At 30.9% G+C, this 25839-nt stretch overlaps 4 protein-coding genes across 4 annotated transcripts; 2 read left to right on the top strand and 2 right to left on the bottom strand.

Annotated features, from left to right (window-relative positions):
• Positions 1-528: 528 nt before the first annotated feature.
• Positions 529-2067, top strand: LOC117154546 (uncharacterized). Its single transcript, XM_076625563.1, has 4 exons — positions 529-615; positions 750-1054; positions 1611-1776; positions 1963-2067. The coding sequence occupies exons 1-4, from the start codon at positions 529-531 to the stop codon at positions 2065-2067; spliced, it is 663 nt and encodes a 220-aa protein (XP_076481678.1).
• A 637-nt stretch (positions 2068-2704) lies between these two features.
• On the bottom strand, positions 2705-10159 carry Rab8 (RAS oncogene family member Rab8). The gene is made up of 4 exons (XM_033329646.2): positions 9658-10159; positions 7663-7723; positions 7130-7475; positions 2705-4923 (listed from the first exon to the last, which is right to left on the bottom strand). Exons 1-4 carry the CDS (start codon positions 9779-9781, stop codon positions 4825-4827), a joined length of 630 nt encoding a protein of 209 aa, XP_033185537.1. The 5' UTR covers positions 9782-10159; the 3' UTR covers positions 2705-4824.
• Positions 10160-11964: 1805 nt separating this feature from the next.
• Positions 11965-25650, top strand: LOC117154559 (sorting nexin-14). The gene is made up of 9 exons (XM_033329641.2): positions 11965-12220; positions 13379-13622; positions 13928-14317; positions 21676-21988; positions 22114-22269; positions 22391-22515; positions 22597-22658; positions 22781-23625; positions 23707-25650. Exons 1-9 carry the CDS (start codon positions 12099-12101, stop codon positions 24108-24110), a joined length of 2661 nt encoding a protein of 886 aa, XP_033185532.2. The 5' UTR covers positions 11965-12098; the 3' UTR covers positions 24111-25650.
• LOC117154563 (cysteine-rich venom protein 1-like) lies at positions 14683-17007 on the bottom strand. The gene is made up of 3 exons (XM_033329647.2): positions 16858-17007; positions 15181-15305; positions 14683-15095 (listed from the first exon to the last, which is right to left on the bottom strand). Exons 1-3 carry the CDS (start codon positions 16907-16909, stop codon positions 15000-15002), a joined length of 273 nt encoding a protein of 90 aa, XP_033185538.1. The 5' UTR covers positions 16910-17007; the 3' UTR covers positions 14683-14999.
• Positions 25651-25839: the final 189 nt, after the last annotated feature.

The raw sequence follows: 25839 nt of genomic DNA, 5'->3' as shown, positions 1-25839 counted from the left end.
GGTGAAACAAACTCAAAAAGATTTGAATGCATGGCCCTTTATTTTCGAAAAATCAATAAGCTTTTTTTATTCTACTTTATAAATGACTTTAATAAAAATATTAAGTTTTTTTATTGTTAAATTTTTACAATTTATGTTGATAAATTTTTTATTATTTTTATTTGTTATAGTATTCCTGCATATTCTTACAATTTTACAAATGGAAATTACAATAAAAACATTAAAAACATAAGAAATTGCTGTACCAAGAACATAACTTTTCGAAGATAGAGAGCCATGCGATCCTTTTGGGACTGTTTTATCATTAATCTAAAGCATTGAATACACATGCAGCCAACACACCAATTGGCGATTTCTCAGTTTTTGTTATGTCTTGTAAGTTCGATAGATCGATTATTCAAGATGATGTAGTAGTATTTCAAACTTCGAGTAGTTTTGTAACAATTTTTGCTATTTTATAGAACAAAACAAACTATATAATCAAATTATAATTCAAATTAATTCTTTAATGATTAAAACCGAAGAGAAATGGAAATCATCCGATCTAATATACCAGATATTTCTCACTTTGAGAAGAAATTTCGCGAAATAATTTATGAACATCAACAAAATACAGTAAACGCCATTTTTATACTCTTTTATACAAAATTTATATCAGATATATTTTTAAATCAAAAGAAAAAAAATCAATATGTGAAAGAAGTTAAAATAAGATTTGTTGCAATGAATATTTAATAACATTTTTTCAGAAGGAATTGAGTAATTTAGAAAAAGAATGTTTATTGTTACGCGAAGAACTTTGTTCGAAAGATCATCTATTGCAAAATGAACAAAAAATATCGAACGAATTAAAAGTTCGTTTAAAATTGGCATCAGAAACGATTGTTCGATTGGAGGAGGAAAACATGCATAATAAAATTGATTATTCGAATTTGTCGATGAATTATGAAACCTTGCTTAAAGAGAGTGATGTTTTAACAAAAGAAGCTCTATCCTGCCAAACAGAAGCCGCGAAAGTGAAATTAAAAATCACGAGTTTGGAAAATATATTACGGCGGGAAATTTGACAAAAAGAGAAACTAGAGCAAGCATTAATAGAACTAAAGAATGATTATCAGAAAATCACAGCTAATATTGATATGTAAATTTCTATAAAAGTTTTATTGCATTATTATTCTAGAAATCATTCTTAGAAAATTATTATTATTTATATTTTAAATACTTTTTTTTAAATACTTATTGTTTATAAAAGGAATCGTAGTTTGATAGGAAAAGGTGTGAAATGGGTTTGCCATTTGCTTTACTCTTATCAATTATCTCTACTTCTTCTTAAAGATTAAGTTATCTCCTTGAAGTTTTGTAAGAGTTATTTACGATACAATATCTTATTTGTTTAAAATATTATATAATTTACAAGTAATTTTAGAGACATTTAAAGTTCTTTACTTATATTAAATAGTAAAAAATATCATTAAGATTATAATAATATATCATCAATATATAAATATTTATTTGTATGAAATGAATATTATTTATAAAAACTTTATATGTATCACTCATTTATTAATTACGATATCAGTTTGAAAATAATCTTTGTTTATTTAAATTAGAAATATTGCCAAGATTGCAAAAGAACAGCAATATTTATTAGAAAGTAGCAAAGCTGCAATTCAATTGAACAGACGATTGCAAACTTTTGGTCTCTGTTCTCATGCAATGAATAAAAGAAACAAAGCAAATATAAGAGAATTACAACATAAACTAACTGCTCTTTCTGTTAACGAATTCAATAAATTATCCAATAATAGTATATTATTACATCCAGAAATGGAAAATTTATGTTTCAAGGTATATAGATTATATTATTTTTTTGCGTTATTAGTATTATAAAAAGTTACATAATACTAAAAATGTTTAACAATATCATGTATTGTATTTGTGTTATTAATCTATATTTTTCAGCTGAAAGAAATGTTAACAAACTTCGAAACAAAAATGCAAGATCCTGTACCATTTGAAGAAAAATTGGACAGAATCTTCAACGAGCTGTCCACAAATTTAATATAAATATAACAATAATGAAAACAATTCTAATGAATGAAGTTAATCAAGTCGATGATTACCAACATTTATTTCATTTCAGTTTCTCAATACATCTGATAAGTAATAGGTTTATTTCGACTTGATAAAATATTTCAAAATAAAATTACATTGCTTATCGTTATAAAACATGTTAAAAAATTACTAATAATTTTGTATATACAACACCATCCTTGCATTGAAGCAGTTTGAGATTGTAAGGAAAAAATTAGCCGTTAGTTCGTTGCCATTTTCAATTTGTTCCATTTTGTTAAAAACTAAAACTGGAAGCTTTCCAGCGACCTCTCTATTACAGTGGTTGACCATGAAAGAAAAGTTTCTTAAAACGAAAAGAGAAAAATATTGTTCGTATGCGACGCATAGTTTCTTTTTTCTTTAAATAGCACTACGTTTATATATACTAGATTTAAAAAAAAGTCACCGTCGACGCTGAGTCGTAATTATATAAATAATATCAATAACAGTATAAACGGAATCGTGTAACATTATTATTATCATCATTATTATCATTATTCGCAACTAATCGATAACATTTGACAATTAAAAAATTGATCGTGTCGCGATATCAAAGGAAAGGCGGGTTATAACAATAAAAATAGACGAATAGGATTAATATAAAATGTATTATAATAATCGTATATTTTAAGTATATAAGTGGAAACAGATTGGAATCCCTTTTTTCTCGTTCTTAGGAAACAAGAAACAAAAAAAAAGAGAACCCTCTGTTTCTTTGGAAAAAGAAAACTATTACAACAAGCGTTTCAAACGAAGACGAAATCCGTGATCCATCTTTTTTGTATTACTTCTTTTATCCATTTTTTTCTTGTTTTCCTTTTTATTATTTCTTTAACAACAGAGAAAAAGGGAGGAATAAAAAGAATTTAAATCAAAAATATTGAAAAAGCCTTCTCGTCTTATTTTCTTTCTTTTTCGAGTTCTGAATTTGCGCTAATTATTGAATTAATAAAATGAGGAATTCTTCTTCGATCCGGTGAAAAAGCTAACTTGACGATGTGTATATAGATATATATGCATGTATATATATATCTATATAAATATTTATATTTATATATAAAAAATGACCGCCCATTGTTCACCTATTCGCATCTCCCTTCTTTTTTGTCTTGCTTTTACAATGTCTTATAAAGAAATAGCTTCGAAATGCTTTTCAAAAAAAGAAGAGATTTCTCATGCGTTGGCCAGAGAGAAATTTCTTCCTTTTATTTTCTCTTTCTTGTTTACTTCCTTTTATTTCTCTTTTTTCACTCATTTAAATAAAGCGAATGCAAAAAATATGTGTTAAAAAATCGTACCCCTTGATTAATTAAAACGTGGAGGAGAAACTTCGTATGCATAGCATCTGAACATAAAAATATAAAAACATCTTATATTTTTCATATTTATCTGCATTCATTTAACATAGTCGAATTTTAATACAATAGAAGCAAAACTGCTGAATTTCGAACGATCGTTTAAACGAGAACAGAGATTTTCAAAATATACAGTAGCTCCTGAAAATATTCAGATATTTACAAAAACCTTTTATGGATATATTATGTGTTATAGGAAACATCTTGAAATTTTATTAGTACTGTAATGAAATCTAAATAGCACGATTATATTGATAAAGAAAAAATTTGCAAATGTACATAGAAGCTATAAGATGGTAGAAGCATATATTTTATAGGGGTCACAAAAGTATTTAAACAGTCAATTATGCATTATATTAATAATTCTCTATGTTCAGAGAGTTCATCTTTATCATTTACTTATGTTTAAGATGACTATTCATGCTGTGTACTAATTTTTCACTAACTGTATATTTGCAATAAATATCTTGAAATTTCTATATACACTTTCGAATCGATTTCAAATTTTATCATAATAATCACGATAATCGTGTCTCATTACAGTGGAAACAAAATTTCAAAAAGTTTCGTACATTACACGTAATATATTCACAAAATAGTTCTGCGGTAATTATTAGAATACTTTCATGAGCCACTATAAGTTAACGCGTTAAAAACAAATCAACAATTTATTATTGTTTCTACGGGTGGCCAACTTCCAGCTTATCGTCGTTATTATCCTCATTTATAGCAAAGCTTACAACGTATGTAAATGAATCGCACGATAAACGAAAAGCAGAATTGCACGTTATTTACGACGCGCAATTTTAAAAATTGATTTATTTTCTAGATTGCTCATTGACTGGTCGAGAAGTTAAGATTATCCTTCTTCGACAGTATATCAATTTTACACGGCGTAAGCATTCTAAAGACTGCTCGATCAATTGCACTCCTAATATTTCGTTATGAAACGTGACAAGTAGAAACGATGTGACTTACGAGGTGGTATTCGAGCGTCGTTAAAAAATTATCAAAAATTATCACAATTCGCGATTCGTTTCCTTCGGAAAATTCTCTTTTGAACGTGCCTTTTTTTCTTCTTCTTCTCCTTTTTTGTTTCTTTTTTTCTGTTTTTTTTACTTTTTTTGTTCTTTTAATTTCTTTTCGGAAAGGATGAGGGGAAAGGCAGTTTCTCCTCCAGGATAAAAAGAGCTCCTATGAGTAATCAGTAAAAAAGAGAGACCGGCAGCGACGGAGGGAAACGAAGGTGGCCGTCAAGGAGTAAAATCACAGAAGTACTCGCGACGTGCAGCGAGCGAAGGAGACCGAAGGTAAAGAGTAGTTGGTGACGGTCGAGGATATGCCGGCTGATGGGTCAGAGTATAGTGCATCGTGCAAGCCAACTTGGTGGCTTCCTTTGTGGCTCGGATGCTTTCAATTGATGTCCTCCTCCTTTCGGTGGATTTGATGCCTCCTGTGTTCAAAATAATTCCATTGTTAGATATTAATTTCATATAATATACCGCTTATTTAAGTAAAAGTAGACTGTGGATGTTTATGTGGATTTTTAATCATTTAAAATTAAGATAAAACTTTATTAGGGAATTGTTTTAGCTGCTAAATATTATAGAATACTATGATTTGGATATTTTATATATTTTTGCATATTATGAGACCTGTGTATTCTTGCATCTTCAAATGCATACAAATCCACAGTCTAAGTATTAATAACAAATAATTTGAAACACCAAAAATAAAATTTGTACTTGTCAATATTGATTATGAAGAATTATGAAGGATATTAAAAGTGTGTCATATGTTATTATAAAATATTCATTCATATATTTTTATATGGCTTTCTATGAGAGTAAAAGAATATAAGTTGGTAGATATAAAAGCAATAATAAGAAATGAAATTTATAAAACAGTTATTGTGTTAACATGTCCACATAAGCTCTTAATATGCATGCTATTACATAACAAAAGCATAGTTTGCTAAAAAGAACACACTCCATCATAGACAAGAGTGAAATATGCATACATATATAGTATAATATATTATTAGTGGCATTGAATCAGAAGAATCTCAATAAATCTTTTATAGTAAATAATATTTTGACAATAAGGAAAGAATTATTTTTTAACTTTCTGATACAATGTACTAAGTGTTAGTATTAAATGTAGATAAATTACAAATAGTCGTGCAAAATATGTAATGTGTACAGAGAGGAAGAGTTACCTTCTGCCGAGACAGACCCGCACCAAACACAGAGAAACAGACACAGGAAACAAAGAAATGGTGGTTAATCAGTGTATACCTATTTTCTAGAATATATCTGTGAAAGCCACTAAACTATATCTAAACAAGAGTCAGTTTTAATCTCTGGAAAATGATAAAATTGAGTTCTAGAATTACCATTGAAAGAATTACATATATATGTCGGAGAGGACATTAGAATTAGGGTTAGGGGCGTGAAACGAATCTTCGTTTGGGTTACACGTTGTCGTTATGCAATAGAGAAGACATTGACTAGTGCAAATACGATTGTTATAGAACCGGACAAGTAACCGTGGTAGTTAGGTACTCGAGAAACTAATGACAATGATCCTAGGTTCAATAACGAATCCGCGGTCGACGGGATGATAGATGAACGTGCTCACAAAATCCAAGTCGGACGCGTGATATTCACTGGTCGTAAAGGGTTACTCCTTTCATCAGTGAGATCGCGAACGAGAATGTCTTTCCCGTCCCGATGATGCCACAGAGGAAAACTATAATGGGGTGTGTCTAAGGATACGAGATCATCGGATTCGTCGAGAAAAGCCTTCGTTCAGAAAGTAAGGGAAATTGACGTTGCTGCTAATTGGTCAATCTCCATATCGGTGGTTAGAAAAAGATGCTAACCGCCCTCGAGGGAAAGTTGCTAGTGGGAGACCGCGCTCGTTGAAAAATATGTCTCCCCTATCTTCCCGTAGTTGGGACAAAGACTGTTTGTCTGTTTGAAGGACTTTAGTTAACTAAACCTTAAGATTTATAACGGGCCCTCGGGCTAGCCGAACATGTACTGCGGAGACGCATCGACATCTGGCAATCATCTTACTCGAAGAATAGGGTCTGCGTGTGGCGAGCCACGGGACAGAAACCGTTGGAATGTTTACTGTCGCGTGTCGCCACGAATATTTCCTTTAAGGAGAGCTATAGAATTACTCCATACCTTTGCTAGGCAAATCCCGTGACCGCGGCTACGTTCGGCGACTGACTGTCGCCTCGAGCCCAAGCTCATTATCACAACTCTCGAACAATTACAATCGGATTGAATAACTACAATTGTTCAATTACAGACTCCGGTGTTCTTTCATCTCCGACATATATATGTATATAATTCATGTTTCAGTATATAATTATAACAATAGAGATTCTTACAATTTTTTTAAACATAGGATTAAAATATACTGATATATTAAACTTTTTATTCGATTCAAATTTAGATGTGACACACTTAAACAGTTTCCTTTAGGAAGTTCAGTCAATTTTTCCAATTCTATATTTTTTACTATTAACTAATTATACTTATAATAGTACAGAATTATTAATCAATATCTTTTTTCCTTTTATCGCTCTATAGCTACAGAAGAAGACAAAAGAAGAAAGCAGAAGCATATTGAAAAAAGATATTTACCAGTTTCTTTTCCATTTTAGCCTTGATATCTCGTGCAAGGGTATAAAATGCCTCTTCAACATTAATGCTAGATTTAGCAGAGGTTTCCATAAATTTTATTCCATATTCAACAGCAAGTTGTTCCCCTCGTTCCTTTGAAACTTGCCGTTTTTCTGTGAGCTCACACTTATTGCCCAATAACATCTTTTCAACATCCGCAGAGGCATTTTCTTCTATGTTCCTAATCCAGTTCTTTATGTTCTCAAAACTTTTCTCGTTGGTTACATCATAAACTAGCATTATACCCATTGCACCACGATAATATGCTGTGGTTATTGTACGAAACCTTTCTTGGCCTGCTGTATCCCTTTAAAGACATATAAAACATCTTTATTCCAATAAATATTAGGAAAATTATATAGAGTAAAGCATTAAATTTGTGACATTCTCATTAAAATTATATATTAATACATTACTACATATTACTACATTTTAATAGTTATATTATGAAATATTTTAGTCTTAAGAATCTGATTTAATTACTTAGTACTTACCATATTTGTAATTTTATTTTCTTGCCATCTAATTCTATGGTTCTTATTTTAAAATCAATTCCTGGAAGCATGAAATAAATAAGTAACATAAATCAATGGCCAAAAGAATTTATTGAATTAATAAACAAATTAAATAATATCATAATTGTTAAAAATACACTTAATATTTTGCACACAATAAATATTACAAATTTGTGCCTTTAAGAATTAGATTGGATTTCAAATTTATTTCAAGTATATTTCAATAAATGTAAAAACTATAGTTTTTCTGTAGTATAATCCTGAAATATCTATATATATTCTCTAAAAACATTCTTTTTTAATTTCATTATAGATTGATTCAAATCAAAGTTAAAACAATCACAAAGTATTATGCATTACATTTACAAATAAAGGAATCTATGTTGTGCTATGAATGTTTAAACATGCATGAATATGCATTTAAATCAACATAAATTTATTATTCTGCATGACTATACAAAGCTATTCTATAGGGTGTTTCACACAATTGTATAGAATTATATCTCTAAAATGATTAGGGATAGAAAAAGTTCCAAAAGATAAAATTGAATGAATCTTATATTTCTAAATATACATTATTTGATATGTTAAATAAATATTAATATTACATACTTTGTTTATATGAATTCATTCTATTAATATTAATTTTTTCATATTAAGAAGAAAATAAGAATTGATATTTACTTTAATCTTTAAGTGCTAAATATACTTTGTCCAAGTAAACATAGTAAGGTGGCCTTAATAATTGGTTGATCTGGTTTATGCACTTGACATAATTTTACTTACAGTTTTATGACTGACAATTACCATTTATAAAAAAAATATATAATCAAATTTTTCTCATCTTTTTAATATTAAATAATATTAAAATATAACTTATTTTTTAAATTTTTACTTTTCTTCAAGCCACGTGTTTGGATAACAAATAATATCCACATAAATGTAAAAAAAACATAATACAATATAAAATATATGCCCATTAGGTAATGTGATATTTCCAATAGATCTTATTTCATGTAACAATATCTGTTTTCATTTACTTGAATATATAATGGGATTAAAAATTTGATTGACATAGAAACGTATTAAATTTGCTGCATATTTTATTATTATTATAACAAAATATATTCCTAATAATTCATTACTTAAATCTTTTCTTCTAAATCATTGGTATGTGGTATAAAGTAAATAATCACACAAATATAAATATACATATTAAAAATATGTGTACTTTATAGAACATCAATTATAATAAATAATTTAAGGAACAATAAAAGCTGAAGAAACTAATATTCAGATTTTGATTATTTGAAAATAAACATTAATAAATAAGAAATAAACACAGCAAAGATATCTTAGATAAATCAGTCACTATTGTGTATGTATATAAATAAACATATAGATAAGAATGTTTATGAAGTTGCACAAATATTTCGTAAAACATATAAATAGCTAAATAGATATATATAGAAATATAAATATTACATATACATATATGTATGAAACTTTAAAAGGTAAACAACCAAATAAACAAATAAAAATCCTTCTATAAATAAATCTCAATAAACAAAAGGAAGCAATCTCTAAATTAAGAACTCAGGATATAGAGATCACAAAATAAAAATACACAGCTGCATTTAATAAAGAAAATTCTTTCTACAAATGTAATAACTGTATTTAAATAATCATTGCATAAGCAGCAGTCACCTAAATTAAACTTCTAGAAGAATATATCCTTAAAAAGAAACAAATATACAACTAAATTTACATTTGTAAGATAATAAATATTATTGAGAGAAATATTCTCTTGATAATTAATCTTTCAATTGTATATGAAGATTTGATGAGTAATTCATTGATATTCATTGAAAAAATATATGCTACTACTTGAAAATCTGTAAACAAAACTAGATGAATAAAAGTAAGAAAGGAAAATGCTGTTGGGAAAAAGAAAAGAAAAAAGGATATACTTACCAATGGTCGAGATGAAGGTCGTGTTGAAAGCATCCTCGGAGAACCTGAAGAGGACGCACGTCTTGCCGACCCCTGAGTCACCAATCAGCAACAACTTGAACAAATAATCATACGTCTTCGCCATACCCTTTGTTCCTCTGTCACACTCTTTATTTCACGTGATCTCTTCTCGCACTTCTTTAATATTCCCCTGTTTTATTCTTTCAGCCCCCTTTTTAACACGATCTTCTCTCGCGTAATCGTGATCCTTGGAATTCCAATGACGCACCCTTTAAACTTAAAAGCGAGCACACTCGGTTAGAATCTGTCTCCCTACTATCGCGACAATATTGAGTTCAGAAAAGGTCTAAAGGTGAGACTATCGGCGGAATCTGTTCGGAAACGACGGAGCTCGTGTGATAGATCACGCAAAAACATCTGTCAGAAAAAGCGATGACAGCCATCGGTAAGTACAACTTTTTCTCTGGTGTTGTGGCCAGCCTTCTGACCGCACCACAGGTGATGCGCGCGTGTGTATACGCATACGCAACACGTGTGTCGGGAACAAGCTGGATTTTCATGCAACCAGTTACGTTGTGGCGAGTTTATATGAAGACTATTAGAATAGTGGGCATTCGAACCTCAGTTTCGAAATGATTTAATATTTTTCAAGACTATCCAAATTCGAATCAATTCGGATAACATTCAATGCCTTGAAACCTAAAATTTTTGAAAAACTTGGAAATCTTGAAAGTTTTTAAATCTTGAAAGCTTATGTAGTGACGTAACACTGTAAAGTAATACAATTGGAAATGCCACTATTAAGAACGAAAAGCTTCTGAAGTTTTGAAGTTAGGATTTGAAAGAATTGAATATTTGTTGCTCTCTATGTTTCGAATTTTCATTACATTGTAATGAATTTGTATTTTTTAAATCAATGAGATTATGGTGGTAAATTATTTTTGACACATTTCTGAAGCCATAATTTTTTTCATAGAAGTTTTTATGTCATGTTATATAGACTATCTTCCTAATGTACCTTTTTCATGGACATAGGAATATCTTTCAAATACAAATTCACTAATTACGAAACCTAAATAAAAACCTAACCAACAGATAATAAATTGAAAATCAGATTATCTTTTAGAAACTAAGTGCTACAGTACGTGATATAATTTTATTAATTACGATAAGATGACCGCAGCTAGTACTAAAAAACGTAGAGTTTCCAAAAAGAACAAAATAGCATGGCGTAAATATGTAGACATGAAAGATGTTGATAAATTCTTGGAGAATTCTCGGCTAGAAGAGAGGTTAGGTTCTTTTGCTTCTCGTGATAATTCAGAATTATTCGTTGTTTCTACAACAACTCCAGTATTGTCAAAGAAACAACGTAGAGAATTATTGAAATCGAAGGAGCCAAGGTGCTTTAGTATTTTAAAACCTCATACAGCTGTCCCAGACCCAATATCGAAAAGAAATCGTGTAAGAACAAGGGAAGAAAGAAGAAATTCTCGATTTAGAACTAAAGAAGAAAGAAAAAAAGCACAGATCTTGAAAAGGGAAGTTATTAAAAGGTCACAAGAACCAGAACAAAACGCAAAGTGTGAAACAAAATGATAATACATCTCTTATAATCTTCCGTTCCTGTATTTTAACCGAGGATATAAATGTTTCATAAATGTACAAAAAAGTAACGTTTTGGAAACAGTAATAGAAAAGGAAACAACATGTAATTGAAAAAGGATATTTTTATTACACAAAGTATTATTGTTAATGATATTTTGATCGCTTAACTAAAATTATATTTTTTTTATAAGTAGTCCAGAAAGTTTGAATACTTGTACATGTGTGTACAAAATTCTTACTGTATTACACATTACAATATTTTTAACAAATATAATTTTTTAAACCTGTTATTTAGTATTTGTGTATATTCTGTATTTTACATGTATGTTAACATTTCAGTAAAAACTTCTATTAATTTTCTCGAAGTATAAGAAAATGTTTAAATAAATGAGAGAAATTCCTTATTAACAATTGTGTAATTCATTTACATATATAAAAATATTGTAAGAACTATATGATGCAAACCTAAATAAATGTCAATAATTTAATAAAATTTTCTAAATAAAATTTGCAGAAAGCTTAAGATATTTGCTTATTATTAATAGTTACATTACGTGATTTAAGAAACAAAGAAATATTTAAAATTAAAACTATCTATGTGCTAAGTATTCGTAATTTTGCGAAGTTAAATATACATATATATATATATATATATATATATATATATATATATATATATAGATTGAATGTTTTTGTCACGTGGTTTCTTAATACTGAGTTATCTGCCAAAACGTCGTATTGAAGTTCGTTGATATTGGAAATGTTTACGTGCTCTTTTGCTCTGGTTACAATGTTCTATCATAATTCGAGAAAGAAGAATTTTTAATAAAATAATGGCATTTGTGTCTGTCTTTAAAGTGCAAGACTTTTGTAAGACGATAATTAATGTGTGTAATATAATAATTCCTGTGACTCTTTTCATACTAATTGCGTTTATTTTGATCGTATTTAAAAGGTAAGTGATTTAAATACTTATATTTTATTACTAGTAAATTATATGTTTAATTTTAATCATTTATTTTTTACGTCTTTTGATTATTGTTATTTTGGTATCAGGTTATCTTATTATTACAGTATCTCTAGTTTTATGTAATTTTGTGTTAAATTATTGTAAAAATATCATTCTACGTTCTTAAAGTTGTAATTTTTTATTATAGAAGTGAACATAAGAAATACTATTTGTGTTTGTATAAAGATTTTATACAATTATATAAATGATAAATTGTATATTTAACAACTTTTGTTATTTATATTATTATACGTAATTCAACATAATGGACAACAAGTTAGTGTATGGCAATTGGTAATAATATGCATACATTTGTGCATTTACAAGTATATACATAATTTTGTATGATGAGCAACCTGTTACGAATTAGATAAAAAATGTAAGATTACATTGGATAATTATAATAATATCATTAGTTACAAAAATATTGTTAAGCTAAGTTTATCGATTATGTAATATAATGCAGAATTTAAGATTTATTGGCATCGTATAATGATTAATGAAATTGTAGGGCTTATTCGGAAGAAGAACTACATCAATTTCTGATTTTTTGCATTATTAACTAACTTGTACATTCTATTATGTATTCCATTACTTTCTAGATGATTTTAAATTTTCACAGCGTTTTCAAGAAGAATCTGTTTTTTATTATTTTTGATTATATTTTTTATATTTCTTTGATTGTATCATTTCTTTCAATATATACATGCTAGTATGCGCTCTACTTTGGATATTTTATATAGTATATTCTGCAATGTTTTACATCTTTAAACATTTCATAAATGCATAAACATCCACAGTCTAGTTATTAGCTACACTGTACAATTATTCATTTACCTAAATCGTTAACTAAACAGTTTATAATCTTTGGTACAGTTTTGACGCAAATAGAAATTGTGAAAGATTTATTAAGTTCTTTTTTGAATGTAATGGATTGTACAGATTTAGTGGTAGATTTACTATCATTGTCACAGCGTCAAAAGCTGAAATCCTTCCACATTTTATTAATTCTTTTGTTAATAAAAAATAAGGAATATAATAAGCGACAAGATTTGACAAGGATTAAAGAATATAATAATTGCCTGATTTATCTACGAATTTCAGTTTCATTTGGGTACTTATCGTGTGTTGTCTCTATATAACCAGTGTCTTTTATGGGCTCGTTATATTAGAGTATGTCGGCGTGGCACTCGTGAATTTAAATGCAATAAGCGATAGTTTTAATCCAACCTATGAAATCAAGGATCCGTGCAGCGTTTGCAGTAATAATAGCTGCAAGAGACATAAATTGTTACCACATTCGACGAAAGTGAAAATACCGAAGGATCTTGACCATGCATTAGAACAAGTAATTAATCATTGCAATTCAATGCTTCATAAAGTTTCTTAATTTTTTAATTTTCCTTTTATTTCTGCAACAATTTTGCTTTCGTTTCTCTCATCCTTGTAATAATGAAATTTGTGGCAATTTTGTTTTCTTATCTTTTGCTGTAATGAAATTTAATTGGGTTTCTGTAACTGCACTTCCATTTTACCTTAAAACTTTTCGGCAAAAATTAACAAATAAAGTTCCTATTTAATTACTGTCACGCTTCGTATATATATATATATATCAAACGAAAAAAAGAATAGATATAAAATTTGTTTCCACAGCTTCTGGAAGATTTATTGCAGAAATATGTTTGCGCATGGTACTCGGATTTTTCGACGAACGAAGCGTTCGTACAACAGCTTCGTTTGGCCACAGCTACTGCAACGAAAGATATTGCAGTTCGGTTGCTTCGCACAGACGTGTCCAATGTCGTGTTTTACCATTTAATACCTCTAATATTGCAACATGCTCAAGATTGGAAAACATTACGCACAAAGATAAAGGATTTGTCGGATACATCTTGTTTCGGAAATCAACTGATCGACCATTTTGGTCGTGAGATACATCCAGCGAGTTACTCGCGTAAGGCAGAGCTGAATTATCTGAGAGGAATTGTAACAGCGTTTATACCGTATTTATTACCTGCCATCCATGTGTCTACTAACAACAAGGTAAGCTCTTGTAGAATTATTTATAAACGTTTATGAGATCGAACTAATGATTATTAAGAGAAGACCATTGTGAATTTCTCTTTCATAAATTGTTTATGATATACCCTAAACGAAATTTCACTTGCGAATTCCTTCAAAGTAAATTTTTATTCTTTCTGTGAAAACTTTTAAATGTTTGACTAAAAACTGATTGTACAATATAGTAAAGATTACAATCAGCATCGTAGAATTTTTTACGTTTTTTGAAAGTTTGGGACAGTAAAAAAATTAGGCGTGGACATAAACGACTAAAGGTCGGTGTAAAAATATATTTGTCCATATGCGGATTATTTCTTATCAAATCGCTCGTCATTATTTAATAAATATTTAATATTCTTTAAGAACTACTTTATTGATGTATACACATATAAATTGTTACTCTACTCACTACTCTATGGATTCTCAGAAACTATGCTGATCAACTTCATAATTTAAAATACATAAAATTTGTATTTTATTCACCTTGGAATTCAATTGTTTATGCTACCTACTCATAAATTGTAAGATGATACATTTATGAAAATAGCATTTCTTTTCTGAAAATTCTTATACTAATTCTATACCTTGATAATGTGAAGTTAATAACTTTATATAAAAATGGAGTTGATCATTTGGAATCAATTACAAATAATGCGTGTGTTTATTACGAACACTGATCAAGTGGCACACATTGTGAACTGTTTGTGTCTCTAACAGTGCCCTTTACACACCTACAGCCGCTAGTGGCTCTATTGCATACCTGAAAAGAATTTATTATCAGAAAACAAATATTATGATGCAGTGTACTGATATCATATTAATAATTAATAATTGCGAACACTCACGATTCGAGGGCAAAACTTGCGATTTGGTTGTGGATTACTGCAGGTTGGCTCGCATAGTGTTCCACATATGTGTCCTTGTTGATTTTCTGGACATTCTGATTCGGCAGTTGAGTCTTGGATTGAATCTAATTTCGGGTATTTACGAATAACATAGACGAAGATGAAAAAAATATAATTTTGACCCTCCCACAGAATTCGTAAAATTACATTAGTAATTAATAGATATTTGAGAATATGAGGGAGTTTCAGTCCGAATGATATACAGAGTGTCTCAACTAAATGAGATCATCTAAATATCTACCTTATTTGTGTTTATATGCTTATATGAATGATATGAGAACTTCTGAGAACAAAGTTAAGCTATTTCAAGAGGCACGTGTAACGATGGAAAGAATTTTTTCTCAAGGTTATTTTTTCAAGAGATTTCAAGGCCATCGGTATATTTTTTATTCTCTATACAAAAGTATTAAGATATTTATGTCGGCAGAGATATAGAATTCTATTCAAAAACATATCGGTGACATTGAAATCTCCTGAAAAAGTGATTTTGAGAAAACATTCTTTTGAGAGGAAAGGGGGTGATTCTACGCGAAAAAAGAAGTCGAAAATATAGAATAAAAATTTTTTTTTAATTTTTTTTTAATTTTTCCATCGAGACAACGATCTACAGTGAGATGCATTATAACGTACCGCAGGCGTACCGAGCGAAAATTCAAAGTCGATTTTCTCGAAAACAAAGCCTCAAACGAAAAATGTTTATTGTACATTTTCGACTTCTTTTTTCGCGTAGAATCGCCCCCTCTCCAGTTACCAACCACCCTGTATATTTTTCCCTTATTTTTTCTCGTAGAACCACTCTATACTAAATTTACTCTGTGCCACCAATTACGGATCACCTTGTACAATAAAATCTTCAGTCAAAAAAATACTCGCCTCTCTTTACGAATATGTAAACACTTTATACTACATAAAGGATATTAATTAGTTACAATAGCAAAGAATATACGAAACGTAATTGCTTAGATAAAAAAGCAATATGTCAAGTTGTGTCTAACTATATTTGGTATATATGTTCTTAAATTATTTAAATATTTTTTTAACGCCATAGATATTCCAAGGTTAGAATATATTCAAAATTTGAAATTATTACAACATTAGTTCTTTAGTTTTCTAATATTCCTTTGTTCTGTCTTATTATACAGGGTGGTTGGTAATTGGTGGTGCAAGCGGAAAGGGGGTGATTCTACGCGAAAAAAAAGTCGAAAATATAGAATAAAAATTTTTTTTTAATCTTCTTTTTTAATTTTTTTTTAAATCTACAGTGAAATCCGTTATAACGAGGCGTGATAAAGTGCACGCGTACCGAGCGAAAATTTAAAGTCAATTTTCTCGAAAACAAAGCCTCAAACGAAAAATTTTTATTCTATATTTTCGACTTCTTTTTTCGCGTAGAATTATCCCCTTTCCGCTTGTACCACCAGTTACCAACCACCCTGTATATTTCTTCGTTGAAAATCATTATACACACTACTTGTAATATTCATTTCATGTCAAAATATCGAGAGGAATATATGTTTTGAATTGCCTCGAGAAAAATAAAAATAAAAAAAGAAAGGGAAAAGTTGAAGATGATCAAATTTCCATGCAAGGATAAATCAAAGTATATCAAATACTTACAAATACCAAGAATCATGACAACAAGCAGAGAAACTACTAGGCATCGAGACATAGTAACTTCTGATAAGAATATTTGCTTTACACTTATTGAGCTCTTCCTCGACTTTGAAAAGTTGACACCGTTATCCTCGATTTTTATACTGCAGTTTCTCTCATAGTACACGTATATTTGGTCATACGTGTCTTTCCCTTGGAGATAACACGCGCGCATGAATAACAAGTTTTGATAAACTATTTGACAGTTGGTAGTTATTTATGTAAGGTTTTATCAAACCATTATTTATATATTTATTATAAGATTAGCCATGTCAATGTTATTAATCTTATCATACAGGTATGCCAATTTCCCTGTTCATTAAATATGGAGATAACGACTGTTGTTCTTTTACAAGGTGACACACATATTGAGCCGGCTTTCTCATTTTTACGAGTGTGTGTGTGTGTGTGTGTTTGGGTGAAGGATATCTTTCTGCACTTGCGGCCTTGAACTTCTGCAAATACACACAGAGAACAGAAGCGCCTTTTAGTCAAGAATATCCCTTATCTGAAGCGATACGGAAGACACGGCTAGCACTGAGCCGTGAGAACATTCGATGAACAATGTTTGCCAAACATTTTGAGGAAATTAATTCTTTCCCATGTCAAAATTTTCACGGTACAGGTATAAGCAACCGGAGCAATCATGAGAACATCACGAAGAGTCATCGTGTGACTGCGTGCCACGTTCTTTAATTAAGAAGCAATATAGTAAGATGCAGTAAGAAGCGAGCTAAAGTTTCCTTTCGACTCAATCATCAATCCTGCGGAATTTGTGAGTTGATTTTCAGTTATAGAAGAACTGGTAAGGTAAACACGTGCAGAATTGGAGATTGGAGAGCAAAGAAATACAGAAGCAAAGAAGTAAAGATGAGCAAACGGGCGTAGCGAGGAAGGAAAGGGGCGGAGAAAAGAAGAGAGCAATAGAGATAGCAGAAAAGCGAGAGCGAGATCAGAAGAAGAAAGGAGAATAGTATGAGGCGAATACAATAGTAAGGTTAGAAAGAACAGAGAGCGCTGAAGTGGCGCGAAGGTAGGTAGGTAGCTGGCAGGAGGTAAGTAAACCGTTGAGATTCTTGGACAGTAAGGAGGAGAGAAAAAAGGAGAGATCAACAAAAGGGGAAGTGAAAGGAGAGATGAATCGGTGAGAGATAGAATACTTGGCGGAATAGATCAAAGGGCTAGAAGAGGAGACAAGGGAGGAGAGAAGAAGATAGATGGAGGAATGGAGGGAAGAGATGATGGAAGACAGAAGAATATGGAAAGAGGAAACGAATAAATGGGGAGAGGAATAGGAAAAGGAAAGGCTGAAGTGGGCCAAAGGGAGAAAGAAGGGAGCTGGAATGGAAAAAGTAGAAAAGGAAGAGAGAATCAAGGAAAAAGACCGTGGTAATAAAAGGAGTAAGACAAATAGAGAGAAAGAATGAAACAAAGGTGAAATAATTTGCGAAGAAAGAAATGGTGGCAGCAAGAGCGAGAAAGACAAAATCAAGAGGAGACGATGATATGACGCAGTAGAATTAGGAAGTTGGTGAGACAAAAGAATGCACAAGTCGGCCTAACTTCTGTTTTTGGTTTCCCATTGCCAGTGCGTCAAAACTGAACAATCGAAACCCTAAGATAACATGTTACTACATCCATTTATCCACGACACATACACTTGTAACCTGTAACTATCTTTTGTCTAGAAGCTAGTTGTACAATGTAGCAAAGACTTTAATAAGTAACCCAACATTTCTCTACATGTTTTCAAAGCCTAGAACAGTAAAGAAATTAGGTGTGCATATAAAGATTCAGCCTTTCTAGGATCGGTACGAAAATACACTGGTGTGTTTAAAGGAACGCTGGTTTTTCGCCAAAAAATTGATGATATTTAAACTATTCTAACTTCGTAATTAGAAAACATACGACGATCATTCCGGGCTCGTTTTGATGCGTGAAGCTTCTACTTTTGGAACACTTATTTTAATTATCCCACAAAGTTCTTGTATCATGTGGCAGAGTGGCATAGCGAAGATGCTTCTCCGTTTCAAAAATGTGTCAAATTCAATAGATTCTACAGGCATTAACAATTTTTTTGGCGACTAGAATCATCACGGACTTGAAGATTGGGGTATTCCTTTTACAACGACTCATGTAAAGTTGATGTACGATTTTCTTTCGCCGTTTTATTGAATTTTGGATGAAAAGCGTGCCGCCGGTATTAGAATAATCCAACGTACATCACGTGGAGGTTGTATAGTCGAATTTGTATGATTCAGACGTATGCGTGTAGTTGTACGTATAGCGTGTGTGATTTATGCATACATTTAGCCAGTGTTTTTAGCGTGTGAGTAGGTAAATGTTCAAAAACCAGTTTCCCCATTTTTGCCTTGCCACTTCCTGACATTTTTCTTCTTATGCATGTTTGTCTATATGTGGATTAAGAAAATATTTCTCATTAAATCGCTCATCTTTATTTAATAAACATTAAATATGCTTTAAGAACGTTCTTTATTGACGCATACACAGATATAATACAAACAGTTACTTCACCCTATAAATACTCAGAAATGTTATGCTGATCATTCCATTAATTCAGTTACATAACATGTTTTTGGAATTCTGTTATTTATGCTATCTTCCCATGAGTTATAAAATTATAAATTTATATGTATATCGAATACTAATCTTGTACCTGGATAATGCGAGAGTGATAACCTCATATAAAAATGGAGTTGATCAATTCGGATGAATTATAAGTAATGCGCGTGTTTATTACGGACAATCATCCAGAGGTATTCATGTTTTGTTCCTTTTGTTTCGGACAGCGCCATCTACATGCCTACAACCTTTAGTGAGTTTGCATGCATACCTGAAAGGAATTTATCAGAATATAATTTGTCATTGTCAGAATATAGATACTACTATGACGTGAATGTATCGATATTGTAATAATAATAATTACGAACATTTACGATTTTAGGGTACAATAAAGGATTCGGATCCTAACCGTTACTATCGCAAGTTGGCTCGCAAAGTGATCCACATATGTGTTCATGTTCATTTTTCCTACAATCTGGTTTGGCATCGAAGTTTTTTTTTTTTTGAATTTTTACGAAAAAGGATATTTAGTTAATAAATATTTGAGGATATAAAGGAGTTTCAGTGCAAATAATATACAGAATGGCCCGTAACTAATGGCACAATTGGGTGATTCTTATTTGAAATTATTATAACGTTAGTTCTTTTTTCTGTCCTATTATATGACTCCGATGTTCTCGATTTTTATATTACAGTTTCTATCATAGAACACGTATTTAGTCGCATGGGTATGCTCCTTAAAGATTACACGTGCACATAAATAACAAGACGTGATAAACTATTCGATAGTTGATCGTTATTTATGCGAGGCTTTATCGAATCGCTAATTGTATCTTTATTATAGGGTTTACCTGTGCGAATGTTTTCAGCCCTGTTGCCACTCAGATATATCAATTTTTCTGTTCATTAAACGCGGAGCTAACTTTTATGGTTGTTTTACAAGGTGACAGACGTATCGAGCCGGCTTTTCCACTTTTACGATGAATGTCATATATTCACACCCTCTTGCATTTCTTAGTTGTTTCAAATCGATCAATTCTTTGGCCAATCAAGGATCGAGTACGATAATTTATCATAGTGTTACTGCAAATATTTCAATTCCTGTCGATTTTATAAAATTACAGGATCTTGGTGAAAGGAATAATGAGGGAAGAAATATTAAGCGAATCCCGTTGGAGTCCCGTTTCATAGCTATCAGAATGTTTAAAAGGATTGAATTTAATAATGTAAATTGATTGAAAAAAGATTGCGAATCGAATCTACACATTTTTCTATTCTTTTTATTTCCGTCATTGTATCCTTCTAACCTGTGGTTTCTCAATAGAATTTTGATTTTATTTCCTGCTGTTTCCCCGACGAATTAAAGAAAATCTTATCCGATGAGTTTTTCTGGTTTTTTATGTTCTCAATATTTTCCTATTGCTCACTCTAGTATCAATAAGTATATGCTTAGTTAAAAGGTTGTTTATTGTACTCTTTTTCCTGATATTGCATAAATATATGTAGAGTGAATCACCTAAGAGTGAAAGCTGAAATGTTTTAATTTATAGTATCAATTATTATATTATATATCAGTATTAATTATATAGTATTAGTATTAATTATATTGAAAAATGCAAAATATGTTATCATGGACACTATTCTGAGTAACTGTTTGACGTCCTCCCTTGTCTTTCATGCGAAAAGTTTTACAAAATAAAAGCTAGAATATCTACAAAACTAATAGTTTTTCGACACAAGTAGATTAATAGCTTTTTTCATAAAGAATTTCGATTTGTATTGTTTAGCGTATTAAAAAATGTATGATTTCATTTAAAAAAGCGAAGTTGACCTTCACGTGACCTTCACGCGCCCACCTGCAGAAAAACTAACATCAGAATATGTCCTCTTTGCAGGCACTCAACTTTCATCTGAAACACTTTTCAATATAACTGTTGGTATCGAACAAATTTTAGCTCCAACTCTTAGCTGACTCACCCTGTATACTCATGTAGCTCTTTTGTAAGCGGAAGAAGCTAGAATAACGATATCTTTTTTCAGCACAAAATTTGTTGTTGAAATTAGTTGAAATTAGTTGAAATTAGTTGAAATCAGCTATAAAAAATTTCAACGCGAGCGTGATTATAAAATATTCCTTTTTATTGATGATGATAATGATTAGAGTGGAAAGGGGAGTGTAAATCTGTATTTTACTTTCAGGTCATACTTCGAGAAATTTTGGCCAATTGGATTTTGCTGCCAGCAATAGACGCGATTGCTGATCCAGACAATATAAATGCGTTAGTCGCGTTATCAACTCATCGCGATGTTCCAATTTCTAACCAAGTGGACGCAGTTAATGTACCGATGTTGCAATGCTGGATGACCATTCCAATGATGCCAAAAAACACGCAGAATCACCTGAAACCCTCTTTGGATGAAGTTTTAAATGATCCTCGTTTATTGTATATGTTTATGCAACACATCAAAGAGAATGGCCCTATGAATCTCTTTCAGTTCTGTTTAGACATTGGTAAATACATATTTATACATAGTGATAGATAAAAATAGTAGCACAGATTAAATGTTGCTTTTAAAAGTACAATTTTTTTGTAGTAAAAGTATTTGATGAATTCTAATACATATATCTATTTCCAGATGATCTAAGCAAGCGTATGTTAAATCCAGAAATGAGTTCGAATGCAGAAAGTAGTTTGTACACAGATATTCAAAATATGTATGCAACATATCTGGATCCTGAAGGCCCAGAATACTTACATTTACCAGGAGATATATCCATGGGCATATGTCAAAGTAAGAATACTTCGTTTTGAGAGTTCATCTGCAATACATGTGCAATTTATATTTATATATTATCAACATAACATGCTACAAAATATCCAGCTCTTACATTGTATGTCAACAACACTTCTAGTTTTAGAAAGAGGTCCAAAGAAAATTCAGGAAATGAGGACTTCACGACCATTTTATCAAGCACACCAAGAAGCCCATGCTTTATTAGAATCTACTTGCCTACCATCTTTCCATCATAGCTATCAAGTAAGAAAATCGAAAAGCAATTGTTCTTTATTTCCTATATAACCGTTCTCGTAATAATTCTTTCTTTATTTTACGTTACAGTTGTATGATTTATTATGCGGACAACCAGTTCCAAGTCGAGTTAAGCAGTCACCACGATTGAGGTAATCTTTTTGCACTTATAGACATAATAACATGTACAGTTGCCAATGTTATACGCTGCTCAAAATAATTAGGCGAATTTTTACTTCCTATATCTTAAAAAGTGTCTAATTTTTATTTAAAGCGTTACTAGTGGATCCGCAAATGCATCCTCAAAGATTGGAAATCATTTTCCGAAGATTGACGTTTTGAGATTATCAACCATAGACGGGATGTCATATCAAGATATATATCAAGGCGAGGAAATAGATTACCCTTCCCGTTCTTATAGCGAGATTAAATATTCCGATGACAGTTCCCACAGGAATTTAACAACATGGCGAGTCAATATTCCGCACATTGAAACTGGAGATAATCAAACATTATATTATTATGTCATCGCTGTCAATAATATTTCCGAAGGAAAATCCTGGACTGTGTTACGTCGTGATCAAGATTTTTACATTTTACGAACACGATTGGCAGAGTTTCATGGTGACAAAGAATTGAGCGACTCGCCATTACCATCAAGAAAGAATCCTCATTCATCATGTGCTATTAATAAACAACGATATGAAGATTTTCTGGAAAAATTACTATCAAAACCAGTGCTCAGGAGTAGCGAGTTGTTGTATAATTTCTTGACTGTGCCAAATTTGAAGCCTTACTTTACAAATTATAGCACGCCAGATATTGGTATATTGTATCAAAGTATGGCATACAAATTAAGAAAAGAGAAAGGTCAAAATTTGGACAAGTTTCTGGCAGTGTTTCTGGCCTCGACTAATATTAAAAATGAATATACTGATATTGGAGTTGAACCAGTGAATGAATCAACTGTACAGGAAACGGAGGAAAAAGGACGTCGTGATCTTGAGTTTGGAGTATTTGGAAACAATCTTGATTTGGATCTTAATTTTAGAACTTTACTTTCCCCTTCGTTAGAACGTTCTCACGTTAAGGGTGCTTCTTTCTGTATTGTAGACGCTGGTAAATGTTTTATCTTATAAATCTTTATAACGTGTGCCTCATTCTTGTATAAATAGAGTTTAGTGAGTATTACTGTTTCAGTGGTGAGGTTACTGAAAGTTCCATCAATGATTGATCGAGTTCTATGGATGATTGCTTCATCATCGCGTGCGAAAATAGATCCATATGTCAACGTTCTACTCTACAACGCTTTAGCAAAACTTCTAAGCGGTGGTCGTGCAGCGACCGTGGTAAAACTTCTGCACACAAAGGTATTGTGTGAGAAGAAGGATTCATCTCAAGTGAATCGCCGGAATTACTATGAAATCGCAAAAACAGGATTGTATGGTTTGTTGCCTTATTGGTTAATGGTATTTTATAAGCCATGGATTGAAATAATGGATTCAATTTTGGACTCCTTACAAAATGCACCGCTTAATAAGCATCTGGCATATGTTCTTCTGGACCAGATTTTGATAAATATATTTCCAGAACTTACAGTTTAACTTGTATGCATATGAAATATACATACACTACACGTCAAAAAGATTAGATAGTTACTTTTAATTTCTCAATGACGCGTGTAAAGTTTTTCGTCTGTATCGTTTAATATTAAAACATTATGAGCTCAGGATATGCGGTTCGTTGAAAATAATTAAAAATCTTATGAGTTTTAGTGTGTAACAAAAAAAAATTGCTTTATTTTAAGGACGAAATGATAACACATGTACAATAAGAAAATAATAATCAACATAAATTATAACTAACCATAATTACTTATCAAACAGATATACTTATTTAATAATGGGTACATCCCCCTTTATTTTCTATTACTTCTATTATACGATTTGGTATCGATTTATATAGTTTGTGACTGTAATTTTGGCTTAACGTATCCCATTCGCGTACAATTGCATTTTTTAATTCTTGATTCCTGCGCAAACCATCACGCTGCCTCCTCCCATTTGTCGTCGAATTGCTGACATTGTCTCTTTTCTTGTGTCATGAAAATAATATTTTACCCCATCAGGACCATCCAAGTTGAATCTTTTTCATCTGAAAATGGTACCCTTCTCCATTTCTCTTTCCAATGCATTCTTTCTTTTGCAAAGCGTAAACGTTCTACTTCGTGTTTCGTTGTTAACGAAGGTTTCTTTTTCAATTTTAACCTCTTGATATTTTTGCAGGGTAGTAGAACTCGACGAACACTTGAAACACTGGCACTAACACTAGATTTTTCCATTATTTGCTTCGTTGTTAACTGCGAGTTGGAAGCTACACGCAAAATTGCTCGCTTATCACGATCGGATAACGATGATGGCCGATCAGTACTTTTTGCCATAATCTTCAACATTTTTTTAAGAAATTGTGTATTATTCTACGACTTCATCTTATTACTTTCGATATTTTTGTTACTGACAACTGTTGCTGTTTTAGTTCAAGAATTTGTTTTTTTTCAGACTCGTTTAATTTTTTTCTGCGTTCTACATACTTAGAAATTTATATAATATTGTACTGTAATCTTTACTCGTTGATAGATCATGAACTACTGAGCAATTTCTAAACATATTAACAAAGTGTGTTATCATTTCGACCTTAGTATGGAATAGTTTTTCTTTGTTACACACTAAACCTCATAATATTTTTAATTATTTTCAACGAACCGCATATTCTGAGCTCATAATGTTTTGATATTATACGTTACAGATGAAAAGCTTTACACGCATCATTGAGAAATTCAAGATAACACACCTGGGTTATCTTTTTGGCGAGGAGTGTATATAACGAGTATATATAATATATAATTAATGTGGAGATTTTGATGATTATAATGTTACATAACTAGTCATGAAAAACTAATTCAAAAAGATGTGTAAAATATATAAGGTAGTTTATAAAATAGCAGTAATAATTTTTTATGAAATTATTGTACTGTAAATATATGTAATGTTCCTAGGCTATATCAGATTTTGTCTAACAGTCTGTTACTTTTTTAGTCCTACTGTGCACTTCTGTAAAAATGCATAAATAAACATATAAATATTAGTCTAGGCTAGAATACCCCCTTAACTAAACAAATTATACATACATAATATAAATATACATTTAAAAATTCAAATAAAAATTAAATTAAACATATTTTCTTCTTCATTTCCTAATGTCTTTTATGAATAGTGCCACCACACATCATTAATGAAAGCACTGTCAACATATTGTTAGTAAACCCTGCATCCT

Source organism: Bombus vancouverensis, chromosome 16 (assembly GCF_051014615.1).
Source record: "Bombus vancouverensis nearcticus chromosome 16, iyBomVanc1_principal, whole genome shotgun sequence".
Lineage (NCBI taxonomy): Eukaryota > Metazoa > Arthropoda > Insecta > Hymenoptera > Apidae > Bombus > Bombus vancouverensis.
This window is presented reverse-complemented; position numbering and strand designations above follow the sequence as displayed.

Bases quoted from the DNA above. Each gene is read 5' to 3' on its own strand.
- LOC117154546 (XM_076625563.1), top strand. From the start codon at position 529: ATGGAAATCATCCGATCTAATATACCAGATATTTCTCACTTTGAGAAG. The intron at 616-749 runs GTAAACGCCATT...ACATTTTTTCAG, and splicing joins ATGAACATCAACAAAATACA to AAGGAATTGAGTAATTTAGA. The intron at 1,777-1,962 runs GTTAACGAATTC...TATATTTTTCAG, and splicing joins ATAAACTAACTGCTCTTTCT to CTGAAAGAAATGTTAACAAA.
- Rab8 (XM_033329646.2), bottom strand. From the start codon at position 9,781: ATGGCGAAGACGTATGATTATTTGTTCAAGTTGTTGCTGATTGGTGAC. The intron at 7,724-9,657 runs GTAAGTATATCC...TCATGCTTCCAG, and splicing joins GACCTTCATCTCGACCATTG to GAATTGATTTTAAAATAAGA. The intron at 7,476-7,662 runs GTAAGTACTAAG...ATGTCTTTAAAG, and splicing joins AAAATAAAATTACAAATATG to GGATACAGCAGGCCAAGAAA.
- LOC117154559 (XM_033329641.2), top strand. From the start codon at position 12,099: ATGGCATTTGTGTCTGTCTTTAAAGTGCAAGACTTTTGTAAGACGATA. The intron at 22,659-22,780 runs GTAATCTTTTTG...TTTTATTTAAAG, and splicing joins AAGCAGTCACCACGATTGAG to CGTTACTAGTGGATCCGCAA. The intron at 23,626-23,706 runs GTAAATGTTTTA...TTACTGTTTCAG, and splicing joins TTTCTGTATTGTAGACGCTG to TGGTGAGGTTACTGAAAGTT.
- LOC117154563 (XM_033329647.2), bottom strand. From the start codon at position 16,909: ATGTCTCGATGCCTAGTAGTTTCTCTGCTTGTTGTCATGATTCTTGGT. The intron at 15,306-16,857 runs GTAAGTATTTGA...ACCCGAAATTAG, and splicing joins TGTCATGATTCTTGGTATTT to ATTCAATCCAAGACTCAACT. The intron at 15,096-15,180 runs GTGAGTGTTCGC...AATTCTTTTCAG, and splicing joins GCAAGTTTTGCCCTCGAATC to GTATGCAATAGAGCCACTAG.